The sequence below is a fragment of the Melozone crissalis genome, unplaced genomic scaffold (assembly GCF_028551555.1).
Source record: "Melozone crissalis strain CALT ecotype California unplaced genomic scaffold, PUWL_Pcris_2 ptg000026l_1, whole genome shotgun sequence".
Taxonomy (NCBI): Eukaryota; Metazoa; Chordata; class Aves; order Passeriformes; family Passerellidae; genus Melozone; species Melozone crissalis.
The window spans coordinates 11,417,610-11,431,843 of record NW_026535804.1 but is presented as its reverse complement, the minus strand read 5'-3'; the positions used below and the strand labels follow the sequence as shown (position 1 = coordinate 11,431,843).

The following is a 14,234-nucleotide window of genomic DNA, read 5'->3' as shown; positions in this document are numbered from 1 at the left end:
CAGCAGCTGGCTGAGGCTCTGGGCTGTACTTTCCACAGAGCTGCTGAGGAACCTCCCGTGCAACACGATGAAAGCTGATCCCAAAAACTCAGCTTATCCCAAAGAACGACATCTCTGCTGCAGAGCCCAGAGCTGAAACCCCTTCCTGAGCAAAAGCTGGGCCCGAACAGCTGAGCTTGGAAAAGTCATCTGTGCCAGGAATGCAGGCACTGGTGCTGCAGGCAGCGAGGAGGGCGGCAAAGGGAGTCAAGAATGATGCCATTCATTGAGATCATGTTTTGTGGGTTGGCTACTTCCATCCTCCCTTTTCCTGGTACAAGGCCCTGCTGGGGGACACTCAGCACTCTGCAGGGCCACCAGCACAGCTCCCTGCGTGTCACCACTCTGCACGCTCAGCCTTTGCCACCCCCAGGCTTTTTGGGGACCCCCTGTCCCCCCCTGGCAGTGGCAGAGGGCTCTGGGTACCCCCGGGTTCAATCCTGCACTATCAAACTCCCTTGGCTCTTTGCATCGGAAACTTTTACAATTCCCCTGCTCGGCTGGAAAAGATGACTGCAGCAAACCCAAATTAGGAATAAATTATACAACAACTTTACATTTTTTCTTTTTACAAAGGAAAGCTGTGTGGCAAGAGCTGTGCCCGCACCTCATTCCCAATGTCCTGCCTTGCAAGGATTACTGTGGAAGGCTTAGTTTGAATAAATGAATAAATAAATAAATAAATAAATAAATAAATAAACAAACACGAGCTCCAAACCCACTTTGGGACCTGCTCCTGCCAGGCCTCTCAGCCCCAAAATCCCAAATATCTGTGAGAGCTGCAGGATGCAGTGAGAGCCAAGCTGCAACATCCACCCCAAGCACTTCCAAAAAGCTGCGTCTGTGTCACGGGCAGGGATTTTCACAATGAATGGCCACAGCTACTCCTCCTTAAAGCTCCCTCCCTGTTGCATTCCCGCAGCATTTTTGCAATATTAAATTCTCCACCTCCTCCCAGCCTGCCCCCCGCCCTTGCAAGGGCACAAGGCAGAGGCAGGCTGGAATGAGCAGCGAGTTAAAAAGCAAAGAGCAAAGAGCCAGCTCTCTCTTTGCCACCACCACCACCACCACCACGCTGGCAGAAATAAATCACTGCTGTCCCCTTCCCAAAGCCCCTCCTGCTGCTCCTCAGGCCTCCACTCCTGCCCTTTTGCAGCTCCTCAACGCTCAGCTTTGCCCTTTTGCAACTCCCAAATTCTCAACTTTGCAGCTCCAAAATGCTCAACTTCTGCAGCTCCAAAATTCATAATTCCTGCCCTTTTGCAACTCCTAAATTCTCAGTTCCTGCAGCTCCAAAATCTTCAATTCCTGCAGCTACAAAATTCACAATTCCTGCCCTTTTGCAACTCCTAAACTCTCAACTTTGCAGCTCCAAAATGCTCAACTTCTGCAGCTCCAAAATGCTCAGTTCCTGCAGCTCTCAAATGCCCAATTTTTGCCCTTTTGCAACTCCTAAGTTCTCAACTGCAGTTCCAAAATGCTCAGTTACTGCAGCTGAAAAGTGTGTAATTCCTGCAGCTCCAAAATGCATAATTCCTTCCCTTCTGCAACTCTGAAATTCTCAACTTTTGCAGCTCCAAAATGTCCAATTCCTGCCCTTTTGCAGCTCCTAACCTCTCAAATTCTGCAGCTCCAAAATGCTCGATTTCTGCCCTATTGCAACTTCGAAATTCTCAACTTCTGCAGCTCCAAAATGCGTAACTCCTCCCCTTTGCAAATCCTGAATTCTCAACTTCTGCAGCGCCAAAATACTCACCTCCTGCAGCTCCAAAATGCATAATTCCTGCCCTTTTGCAAATCCAGAATTCTCAACTTCTGCAGTTCCAAAATGCACAATTCCTGTGGTTCCAAAATGCATAACTCCTCCCACTTTGCAAATCCTGAATTCTCAACTCCTGCAGCTCCTAAATGCTTGAATTTTGCCCTTTTGCAACTAAATTATTAATTTCTGCCCTTCTGCAGCTCCTAAATGCTTCAGTCCTGCAGCTCTTAAATGCTTTAGTCCTGCCTTTCTGCAGCTTCAAAATGCTCAATTCCTGCAGCTCCAAAATGTGTAATTCCAGTCCTATTGCAATTCCTAAGTTCTCAACTTTTGCAGCTCCAAAATGCTCAATTCCTGCGGCTCCAAAATGCCCAATTCCTGCTCTTTTGCAACTCCTAAATTCTCAACTTCTGCAGCTCCAAAATGCACAATTCCTCCTCTTTTGCAACTCCTAAATTCACAACTTCTGCCCTTCTGCAGCTCCTAAACAATTCCTGCAGCTCCAAAATGCTCCAATTCTTGCAGCTCCAAACTGCTCCATTCCTGCCTTTCTGCAGCTCCCGAATACCCAATTCCTGCACTTCCAAACGCTCCATTCCTGCCTTTTTTGCACGCTCGGGGCGTGCTGGTGTGACCAAAAGTTACCAAATATTAAAAGAGAGAAGGGGGGAGAGAAATGGGTGGAAAATGATCTCAGCGCTGGCACGAGAACAATACTTTCCCATGGAAACGTAGGTATATATTTAATTCCCGGTAACTCCACTCCAGTTTCACCTTTCATCTCCCTCGCGGACTTGTTTAAAAGTTTGCTTTAACCCCGCGCCGAGCCCCGGCTGCAGCTGCTGCTGCTGCAACACCCCCCGCTCGTTCCGGGCCGTGCCAAAGGCGGCCGAGGGGCACCGGGGACTGCACCGGGGGCTGCACCGGGGGTTCAAGGGGGCTGCACCGGGGGTGCAAGGGGGCTGCACCAGGGGCTGCACCGGGGGTGCAAAGGGGCTGCACCGGGGGCTGCACCGGGAGCGGTGACCCCCGGGCAAGGCGGGCGTGCAAACTCGCGGGCACCCGCACCCATTTATGCCCATGCACCCGCACCCATGCATGCACATGCACACGCACACGCACCCGCACCCGTGATTTCACATGCACACGCACTTGCACGTGCACGCGCACACGCAGCTGCACGCGCGCGTGCACCCGCAAGTTGCACAAGCGAACGCGCGCGCGCACCAGCTCCCCCCCCACCCCGCCGCCACCGCAAGTTGCACGAGCGAGTGCACGCGTGCACGAGCGTGCACGTGCGTGCACGCGCGGCCCTTGCACGCGCGCGCGCACCCACCCGCGGCTGCACGTGCACGCGCGCTCTCTCACCTCGGGGCTGAGACATTGTCCCCCGGCGGGCTGGGGGCAGGGCGCGCGCACACAAAGAGCCGTCCCCCGTGCGCGGCCCCGCCGAGGGGCGAGCCGCCCGGCGCGCTCACACACACCACACACACACAAAAGATGCGAGCCGCGCGCTCCCCCCCCGGAACGCCGCGCGCGCTCCCGCCTGGGCGGCGCGGGGCTCGGGGCGCGCCGGGCCGCGCCGTGCCGGGCCGGGCCAGGCCGGGCCGGGCCGGGCGGGGCCGGGGGGAGCAGGGGGGGTCCCTGCGCGGCTGGCGCGGGGCCGGCGCGGCTGCACCTACATGATGGGCCGGGGCGGCCGCCCCGGCCTCCGGCGCGCACGGGGGGGGCACGCACTGCGCGTGCGCGGCGCTTCCGCGGGGCCGCATGGGAGCTGTAGTCCCGCGGCCTCACATCCCGCCTGCTGAGGCGCCGGCAGGGGGCGCGGAGAGCGCGGCGGGTTCGCCCGCTTCAAACCGATTAAAATCACACCGATTGAAACCGCTTCAAACCGATTGAAACCGCTTCAAACCGCTTCAAACCGCTTCGAGTCGCTTCAAACTGCTTGAAACCGCTTCAAACTGTTTGAAGCCGCTTCAAGTCGCTTCAAACCACTTAAAACTGCTTTAAGTCGCTTCAAAACGCTTAAAATTGCTTAAAACTGCTTCAAGTTGCTTCCAACCACTTCAAATCGCTTCAAATCACGCTTTCCAAAGGCCCGTGAACAGAGGGAAGGGAAGGGAAGGGAAGGGAAGGGAAGGGAAGGGAAGGGAAGGGAAGGGAAAGAAATTTCAAAGAAAGGAAAGGAAATTTCAAGGAAATTTCAAGGAAAGGAAATGTCAAGGAAAGGAAAGAAAATTTCAAGGAAAGGAAATTTCAAGGAAAGGAAAGGAAATTTCAAGGAAAGGAAATTTCAAGGAAAGGAAAGGAAAGGAAAGGAAAGGTTATTGCACAGCTGACTAAAGAACTCAAACTTCTGCATCTGGCCATAACTCTTTTCCTTAGAACTCCCTGCCTACTGTAGTTTGAATTTTCTACGAGTTCTGATTTATTTATTCCCCCTCCCAACTCACTCTCTCATTGCTAAGGGATGAATTTGCCACTGAGAAACTGGACAAGCAATTTCTGTGGTTTCACTGCTGAAAAATCTCCCCTGTGTGTCTGTAAACAGAAGGTTTGCCCCGAAATGTTGTTTGTTTTAGACACCAGGCTGCTCCCAGCCTTGGTTTGATCAGGGAGCTCGGGAGGCAAGCACAGTCATGTGCTGGGTTCGTCCAGGGAAGCACAATTGGAGGCTTCAGTGTCAGTGTTTGTGTGAGCACTCACTCCTGGGCTAGAAATTCACCCCACCAACAGCAGTGAGCTCCAGCACCCCCAAATTCTCCTGTTTCCCTCTTGCAGGAGCTTTGCCAGGGGTTGTTTCCCTGTCCCATCTGGGGAAGGGGGTGCTTGCCCCTGCTCCATCTCCCTTCACAAGGAATTCTTTGGGAAACCCAGATGCTGCTCAAGTGGGATTTCAGCCATTACAGGTGGTGGGAAACAGCAGCAAAACTGTGTCCAGAACACCTGTGGTGCCTCCTGCTGCATCCTTGAACACCAAAACCAGGTTTGGGGGCTTAAATCAGGATTTTCCCAGGATATCAGGAGGTGGGAAGGGACCACAGGTTTTGTTCTGAAGCTGTTGGGTATTTTGGATGACAGCCCTGTGCAGGGACAGACAGAAGCCCTGTTTTTTCCCAAATCAATGCACTTTGCAAATGGAGAAACCAAGCAGAGGAGCTTGGTGATCCAACTTTATGGGATGGGACAGGCTCCAGCAGTTCCTGTGCTGAAGGATCCAGTGGCTATTTCAGTTTCTTTGCTTCTGGTTTATGTTTTTATTTGATTATTCTGCTCCCAGCCATCCCCTCCTTCATGGCAATGGGGAAGGAAGGATAATTTGGGATGAGTGTAGAGAAGTTTGGCTTGGTCTGTCCTGTGAGAGGAATGAGACAATGACATTTTCAAGTGTCAACAAGCTCTGTTCTCTGCACAGAACCTCATGAAATTTCTCATTATTTTTGAGCTCAGATAGGGGTCAGTCCCCACAGAGCAGCTGGACAAGAGAATTCAACCACTCCCTAATGCTCACAAGGTACAGGAACATGCTGGAAATTCAAAATAATTGGAATAATGACCCCAAAGGCCCTGGCTCTCTGCTGCAGAGGATGAATAAAGTGCAGGAAGTTCTCCCAGCTGGGGTGAGGGACCCTCCCAAGGGATGTCTGGGCCAGGAGCTGGAAGCAAACCCAAAGCAAACAGAGGGTGCAGGCGCTGGAGAGGAGAATGTGGCTGGGGGAGAGAGGAGGTGAGAAACAATGAGCGCTGCTGATGGCAGCAGCACCATCTGCTCCTCAGGGGCTGAGTGCTGCCGCTGATATCCTGCATTCCTTTGTTCCCCGGGAGCTGCAGCCTGCAGGAATTTGAAGCCAAACACAGCCCCTGCAGTTCAGCCCCATCTTACCTTTTGTCTGAATTTCCTCGGTCTCCTCCTCCTCCTCTTCTTGCAGCCCTTAATTCCCAGTTTCTCCTGAGTTGATGGATGAAAACCCAGGAGAAGTTGGGATTCTCAGAAGTTGAACAAACTGTGCTGCCCCAGCACACACGGGGTGGGATGCTGGTAAAATCTCTCTTTAGCTGAAGAGCTGAATTGAGAGGATGAAATGATCCAAGAAGCACATGCAGCTCATAAAAGAGGCAGAGGCCAGTAAATAAAAATGACTTTCAGCTTAGTAATGAGAAGGTTTTAGAGCCATAAGTCTGGCTGGACAATAGTGATGAGTCAAGCACGCTCTTCCAGGAGGGGTGAGGGTGATGTTTGTGTGTGGTAACCTAAAGAGGAGGGACAGAGCTGGAAAACCAGGTAGGAATTTTAAATTTTTAGAAAAATATGCAATGAATGCACAGGTGAACTAAAGCTGCCTCACCATTCTAAAATCATTGATTTGAGGCTGGGAGAAAAGGAGTTTTTACATGGCCTGTCTTAAACTGCTGGTCCTTCCCTCTACCCTTGCACTCCTGCTCTTGGGGATGGTTTTGTTTCGTAGAAAAAACCGGAAATTTTACCAGTTACATCTCTTTTTGTGGTCACCTTTTTCTGTGTTGCTGCAGAAAGTGAGAGGTCCCATCCCTCTGTCCCACTTTGGGCCAGAGCTGAGCGTGGTGCTTTTTCCTTGGCCGCTGGTGTGGGTTTAATTCTGCAAACGCTGCTGGGTATTTTAGTGTTTGCATTTGCTCCTTTGTGCCCTCTCTGTGTGTGTAACACACTCTGGGTTTGCTCTGCTGCAGAAATGAGCCCAAATTCATCCTTGGGGCAGCTGGGAGCACTCAGAGCAGCCCTCAGCCCCAGCCCTTTTGTGTCTGTGCATTCTCAGGGTCACATCCCGAGCTGCAGGCTCTGAGCACTGCCCTGAGCCTGCTCAGCCCTGCAGGGATAGCTGGCTGCTCCATCTTTGGGGTCAGATCCATCACCCTCAGCCCTTCTGGCTGGCTGCTCCATCTTTGGGGTCAGATCCATCACCCTCAGCCCTTCTGGCTGGCTGCTCCATCTTTGGGGTCAGATCCATCACCCTCAGCCCCCCTGGCTGGCTGCTCCATCCTTAGGGTCAGATCCATCACTCTCAGCCCCTCTGGCTGGCTGCTCCATCTTTAGGGTCAGATCCATCCTTAGGGTCAGATCCATCACCCTTCAGCCCCTCTGGCTTTAACATTTGCAGCTCACTCAGCTGGCATTGTTTGAGTGCCCAGTGCTGGGTGACATTGTGTGGCTCACTGCTGGGTGACACTGCGTGGCTCACTGCTGGGTGGCACTGCTTGGTGACACTGCTGGGTGACACTGCGTGGGTCACTGCTGGGTGGCACTGCTTGGTGACACTGCTGGGTAACACTGCGTGGGTCACTGCTGGGTGGCTGTGAGGAGATGTGGCCTCAGCCCTCCCCTGAGTTCCCTGCACCCCTCACTCCTAGAAGATGTCAGCATTTGGGATTTGGGATTTGGGGCAGGGTTTCCCTTCAAGGCACTGCTTTGCCCTTTGCACTCAGTTTCTTGCTGTTTGTGCCCAACTCCTTCATGCCACCCGTTTCTTCAGCAGGTTCATTCAACAACTCACTCAAGGGTTCAGTCATAAACTGCTTGTTGCTCTGGATCCCCAGGGATGCAGAATGATTTTTTCAGTGTGGATGCAATGCTGGGGTCCCTGCCACCTCAAAATTCCCAGTATGGAGAGTGCAAGGCAAGGAGAAATCTGGATATTGAGGGACAGAAGGAGAGGCCTCACCAGCAGCCAGGGAGGGGAAAGAAGAGGAGGAACTGATGCCTTGAGAAGGCTGAGCTGGAGCAGAGGCTGGAACAGAGTTACAGAATAAAGCAGGGATTTATTCAAAGCATCTCCTCCATGGATCCACCTTGGGCGGCACAAGAGCCCAGCCAGGGCTGCACCCAAGATGAACCAAAATGGTCCCAAAATGAACCCAAGATGAACCAAAATGGCCCCAAAATGCACGGCCGGGCACGGGGTCTCTCCCTGGGATCAGTTCTGCTCCATTTGCACCTTGCAGTTCATTGTCCCATTCCAGCTTTAGCCCATCCAGTCCCACCCTGCTTGTTTTTCTCTCTCCAGCCCACGGTGTTTGTGCTCCTGGGCTGAGATTTGGATCATTTGTCCTTGGTGCCCAGCTGGAGCAGGAATTGTTTTGTCTCCCTGCTCTGTGCACAGAGCTCAGCATCCCCTGATGTGAGCCCAGACCCTCACACTAAAGCAGCACAGAACCTGAAAAATATGAAAGCTAAAACTGAATGCATCATTTCCCCCACTGCAAAAAGGCTCTAAAACGTGGTGGAACGAGGCTGAGCAGCTCCAGTGCTAAACAAGGGCAGGTGGCACCTCTGTCTGAAGGGATCTTTTTTTTGGGATGGCAGCAGGAAACATCTCTTCCTTTAACTGACATGGATATCTGGAGTGTGCTGCAGTGCAGAGCCAGCCAGGAGCTTTTTTAAAGGAAATCATATTCAATAATCCAGCCAGGAAAACCACTGGGAAGGGAGCACAGCTGGAGGTGGGCAGGTGGCTGCAGGACCAGGGCATGGTGCCACACACAACAGTGGTGCTGACAAAAAAATACTCATTTTCTGTCACATCCCCATCAGGGAGAGGTCACATTTCCCCCCCTCAAACTCTGCTGATTTAAAATAGGCATTTGGCTTCTTTTTTCTGCAATCATGAGGTATTACTCATGGCCAGAGTGAATCTATGTTTGTACCCATCTGGGTGTAATTATGGCATTCTATATGCATTGCACACAATGTATATATTGTGCACTGAACTGCTGCCATGGCTCTTGTTGAGCTCTCTTGATGCTTCACTTTAAAGCTTTTGGTTTTGTTTTTTTGGTTTTTTTCCCCCAGAGGTTTTTAACTTCCCGTAAAAATCTATTCTGGGCTGGGACTCCTTGTGCCAAGTCTTAGGCCAAGATTGAAATTTCTTTTATGAAATTTTATTCTGAGCCAGATTGGATATTGTTCCAGAAGGGGGGTGAGGGCGTGGAGTAAAACCCTGTCCTGCATGGTGTGAGCAAACCTGACTCCTAAAGAACTAAATTTTGCATAATCACTTCTAGGGGTGCAAAATGCTGCAATTCTCAGCTGGGTTTTGAGCCCTTTCCTTTAAATCCAGGGATAAATTGTACTTGTTAATGATGCCCTGGGTCTGAATATCAGGATATTTTTGGTGTCCAGGAGCTGATTGTTTTGAGAGAGGCCAAGGACCCTCTGCAGTTTGGTGCAGCTGCAGTTGGAGCAGTAAACATGGAGCAATTTGGGTTTTGCACAGTTTATTTCAGCCTCTTTCCAGCTCCCAGAAAAAGGGAGGCCTCTAAATGAGGTGCTCTGAATTCCTGCTGGCAATCTGGGCTGCAGAGGATGCAAATGCATCATCCTTGTGCTTACCCACAGGTTTATTGATGCAAACACATCACTTCCAGTAAATGTGGAGAAGATCTCCTCAGCCAGTGCCTGAGCCAGCTGTGTGCGCTAGAAAAAGAACTGAGAACATGGACTACCTGTTACATCTGCTCCCTATTGTATTTGTTTCCCCCCCTCACAATTTTCAATAATAAAAACCTCTGAGTTAGCTAGAGCCTTTGAGATCTCCCCAGTGTAACAGGCAGATCCTCAACTGGACCGAAGGACTTTGTCTCTGCGTTGGCAGCTATATCCCCTCTCCCTTCCTCTCTCTCTCTCTTTCTCTCTCTTTTTCTCTCCCTTAATCCCTCTATCGCATTTTTTGCTGTGGTTATTTCAATAAAACTGCATTTGATTTGATTATCACTGCAAGCCCCCTTGTACCGTGTTGGTTTTTGTGCTCTGAGGTCACTCCTACGAACCGTCAGGTCATCTGTCCACTAGGATGGATCCTGACAGGTGGCCAGAGAGAAAATGGGATCCCCAGGAGGAGAGAAACCTTGGAAGAGAGGTCACTTGGAGGAGGGGTTACCTGGAGGATGGGGGTCCCTAGAAGGGGTGGCCACACAAAGATGGGGTCTCTGGAACAGGTGCTCACCTGGAGGATGGAGTCCCTGCAAGTGAAGCCCTCAGGAGGGATTAATGCCCAAAGATTTTTGCTTTTTATGCATTTTTCATTTATTTGTGGCTCCGTTGGCTGTTGTTGTGTAGTTATTTCGTTTCTCAGCTAACTCCAAAGCTTTGTGAGACAAACACATTCCTGGAATGCTGCTCGAATCTTGTTTCTTCAGCCAGCCAAGGCCATTTCGCTTTCCCATGTATTTCGATACAATGTGGGGCTGGAAGCAAGGGGGAGGCTTCAGCAGGGGGCTGAACCAACAGGGGAATTCCTTCATTAACTGTACTTCTAATTGGGGACTCTTATAAAACTTGTAAAAGCGTCAAAGGCCTGTACCACTTGTGCATTCTACCATAAGCCTGCCTGGAGGACCTTCAATAAACGGTAATTGCTTTTCTCCTCACTTTTTTCCTCATTTTCATCTCCTTTGGTGGTGATTTTAGGGCTGGTGAGGCATCAGGATGGGGCCAGAGGAGAGGATCCTGAGAAGGGAGGGATGGAGGTCCCTGGGAGGGGGGATCACCCAGAGGGTGGAGGACTGGAGTCCTCAGGAGGGGTGGGGTCACCTGGAAAAGAGGACCTCAGGAAGAACGGGGTCACTTGGAGGATGGGGTCCTGAGAAAGGGGTCCTCAGGAGGGATGGAATCCCTGGGAAAGGAGTCCTCAGGAAACATGGGGTCCTCAGGAGAGATGGGGTCCCTGGGAAAGGGGTCTGCAGGAGGGATGAGGTCACCCAGGGGAAAGAATCCTTGAAAGTGGGGGGGTCCCTTGAAGGAGGGCACCTGGAGGATGGAGGTCCCTGGGAGAGGGGATCATCCAGAGATTGGGGTGCTTGGGAGGGGAGTCATGGATCACCCAGAGAATGGAGTCCTCAGGAGGGAGGGGATCACCCAGGGGAGAGAATCCTTGAAAGGGGGGTCCCTTGAAGGGAGGCACCTGGAGGATGGAGGTCCCTGGGAAGGGGGGATCATCCAGAGATTGGGGCCCTCAGGAGGGATGTGGTGACCCGGAGGATGGGGAGCAGTGTTCCTGCGAGGGAAGGGGTCCCGAGCCCCCGGGAGGGGAGGGAAGGGGGTCCCTGGATCGGGGGTGTCCGGCAGGGGAGAAAGGTCAGCAGCAGGGAGGGCTCAGCACTGCGGGCTGGCCCGGGGGGTACCGAGGGATACCGGGGGCTACCGGTGGGGTTCGGGGCTACTGGGGAATACCGGAGGGTACTGGGGGATACCGGGAGGTACCGGGGGGGGTACCAGCGGGGTTCGGGGATACCGGGGGGTACCGGGGGGGTACCAGGGGTACTGGGAGGTACCGGGGGGTACCGGGGAATACCGGAGGGTACTGGGGGGTACTGGCGGGGTTCAGTGGCTACCGGGGGGTACTGGCAGGGTTCGGGGGGGTACCAGGAGGTACCGGGAGGTATCGGGAGGTACCGGGGGGTACCGGCAGGGTTCGGGGGGTACCAGGAGGTACCGGGAGGTATCGGGAGGTACCGGGGGGGTACCGGCAGGGTTCGGGGGGTACCGGTGGGTCCTGACGGGATTCAGTGGATACCGTGGGGTACCGGCGGGGTTCAGGGGGGACCGGAGGGTACCGGGGAATACAGGAGGGTACTGGGGAGCACTGGCAAGGTTCGGCGGCTACCGGGGGGTACTGGCGGGGTTCGGGGGTTACTGGGGGGTTCGGGGGATATCGGGGGGTTCGGCTCCGCTGCCGAGGGGCGGTCCCGGGCCGGGGGGCGGTGGCAGGGCCCGGGCCCGGCCCCTCGGGCTCGGGTGGGACGGGAAGGGGAAGGAGCGGAGAGGAAGAGGAGGAGTTGGGCCGTACCTGGGTGCGCGTCATTACCCGCGGGTGCCGATGGCTGGGGCGGCGCGGCCGGCGGGGCTGCGCGCTGAGCGGTGAGAAAAGCGCAATGCCGGGGAGCCACAGCGGGGAACGGGGACAGGGGGAATGCAGGAGTGCCCTCCTGTGAGACACGCGGGGTAACCGCGGCTGCGGCGCCCTGGGGATGCGGGAGGATGCTGGGGATGCTCAGGGATGCAGGGGGATGCTCAGGGATGCTCGGTGATACTCAGGGGTGTTGGGGATGCTCAGAGGGTGCTTAGGGATGCAGGGGGATTCTCGGGGATGGTGGAAATGCTCAGGAGATGCTCAGGGATGCAGGGGGATGCTCAGGGATGTTGGAGGTACTCAGAGGATGCTCGGGGATGTTCAGGGATTTGCCGGGATGCAGGAGGATGTTCGGGGATGCAGTAGTATGCAGGAGGATGCTCGGGGACGTTCAGGCATGCAGAAGATGCTCAGGGATGCTGGAGATGCTCAGGAGATGCTCAGGGATGCAGGAGGATGCTGGAGATGCTCAGAGGATGCTCAAGGATGCAGGAGGATGCTCAGGGATGTTCAGGGATGCAGGAGATACTCAGGGATGCAGGAGGATGCTCAGGGATGCAGGAGGATGCTGGAGATGCTCAGAGGGTGCTCAGGGATGCAGGAGGATGCTGAGGGATGCTGGGGATGCTCAGAGGATGTTCAGGGGTGCAGGGGATGCTGAGGGATACAGGACGATGCTCGGGGATGCTCAGGCATGCAGGAGGATGCTCAGGAGATGTTCAGGGATGCAGGAGGATGCTCAGGAGATGCTCAGGGATGCAGGAGGATGCTCAGGAGATGCTCAGGGATGCTGAGGATGCTCAGGAGATGTTCGAGGATGCAGGAGGATGTTCAGGGATGCAGGAGGATGCTGAGGATGCTGCGGGAGCCGTGCAGGGACAGCCCGGCCCAGCTCTGCTCCGTGTCATTCCTTGTTCCCACAGGGAATCAGGGATGAGTTTGGAGGAAGGGATTTGCAGCCCCAGGCAGGGCAGGAGTTCCCCTTGGGGCTGTTAAGGGAGAAAATTCAGATCAGGGAGAAAATTCAGACCAGGGAGAAAATTCAGACCAGGGAGACAATTCAGCCCATTTTTTAAACTTACCGTAAAGCATTTATGTTATTACATGTTGTTATAGCCACAATTTCAATAATGTGAAGAGCACAGCAGAGTTTTGCTGAAGGACCAGCTCGGCTGCTGCCTTGTAGCAGCGAGATCAATAATCTCATTTTCCTGCTGTTCCACGGGGTTGTTCACTCATGAGTTGTTTTTGCCTCGAGCCACAGCTCATTTAGCTGTGGCTGACACCCTTCTTGTTTGCTTTCCTTTGGGTTTTTGGGGGTTTTTTGGGGTTGTTTTTGGCTTGAGAGCCAAGGCAAACGTGCTGAGCAGCACCAAGTCACCATGTGACCTTTGCAGCCATTGCCAGGTTGGTGCCTGGGGAGGGGAAGGGAGGGGAAGGGAGGGGAGGAGAGGCTTCCCAGGATCAGCTGAGCAGTTTAAGAAGCAGCTCTGGCATCTCTGATGTGGAATTACAGCCCAGAGCCAGCCATTCCCTTGGCATGGCTGTGATTGAGATGCCCACGAGGGTTTGTGTGTCACCCACTTGCCAAAGCAGCACAAATCACAAGGCAGTGCCTCAGCTGAGCAGGATCCTCACAGCCTATCTTCATTTTTCTTGCTATTAATCCATTAAAATTCCCTGCCAGCTTTTTCTGCTCATCCCCTGTGCTCCTTTCCTTCATCTGGAGTTTCAAAGAGGATTTTGCTTGTTTTTTTTCCTCCCCCAAATACAATTTTTCACCCTTCAAGTGATGCTTCTTCAGTGTCCTCCATCGTTCTGTAGCCTACGTGGAGGTGGCAGGTGTAATATGAAAAATTAATTAACATTCTTCAAATGACCCTTCCTCCAACCTGGCTGACGTAAATGAAAGCATGGCAGAGTTCCAGTGGAGATGTGGGAGTGTTTTGGGTTTTGGAAGGGGATAGAAAATAATTAGAGAAAAAACAGTAACTGGCACTGGTGATTGAATCTTGTTAAATCATCTTTGCCAGCTTTGGGAGATTATTATTATTATTATTATTATTATTATTGTTATTGTTATTGTTATTGTTATTGTTATTGTTATTAATATTATTAAGTACTGTGGCTGAGGGAAGGGGTTCCTGGGTCAGACCCTTGTGCTAAGAAGGGCCCTTGGTGGATTTTATTCCTGGGAATGCTCTTGGAATGTGATGGCAATAATCTTTGCCAGTTTTGGGACTTTAATGAAAACATTATTATTATTAATAACATTATAATTATAATTATAATCATAATTTAATTAAAATACTGTGGCTGAGGGAAGGGGTTCCTGGGTCAGACCCTTGTGTTGAGGAGGACCCTTGGTGGATTTTATTCCTGGGAATGCTCTTGGAATGTGCAAACAGTGGCACTTGCAGGGCATGCTGTGAGCAGAGGAGAAGCACGGTGATTTTCATGACCTGTAAGCAACAACTGCTGCTTTTGATTATTTTTCAAACACTCTGCTGTCACTGGGAAGGGTTTTTTTGCCTGAAAATATGCAGAGGACT

At 52.7% G+C, this 14,234-nt stretch overlaps 2 protein-coding genes across 2 annotated transcripts in view; one reads left to right on the top strand and one right to left on the bottom strand.

Moving 5' to 3' along the window:
• Window positions 1–3,301, bottom strand: part of MAP2K6 (mitogen-activated protein kinase kinase 6) — a 57,617-nt gene extending 54,316 nt beyond the window's left edge. The window contains exon 1 of the mRNA XM_054278772.1: window positions 3,170–3,301. Within this exon, the coding sequence (XP_054134747.1) occupies window positions 3,170–3,185 (16 nt within the window). The 5' untranslated portion in view covers window positions 3,186–3,301. The remainder of the gene's footprint in view (window positions 1–3,169) is intronic.
• An 8,348-nt stretch (window positions 3,302–11,649) lies between these two features.
• Window positions 11,650–14,234, top strand: part of ABCA5 (ATP binding cassette subfamily A member 5) — a 43,441-nt gene continuing 40,856 nt past the window's right edge. Inside the window, exon 1 of the mRNA XM_054278767.1 lies at window positions 11,650–11,690. The gene's annotated coding sequence lies outside the window, so the exon portion shown is untranslated. The remainder of the gene's footprint in view (window positions 11,691–14,234) is intronic.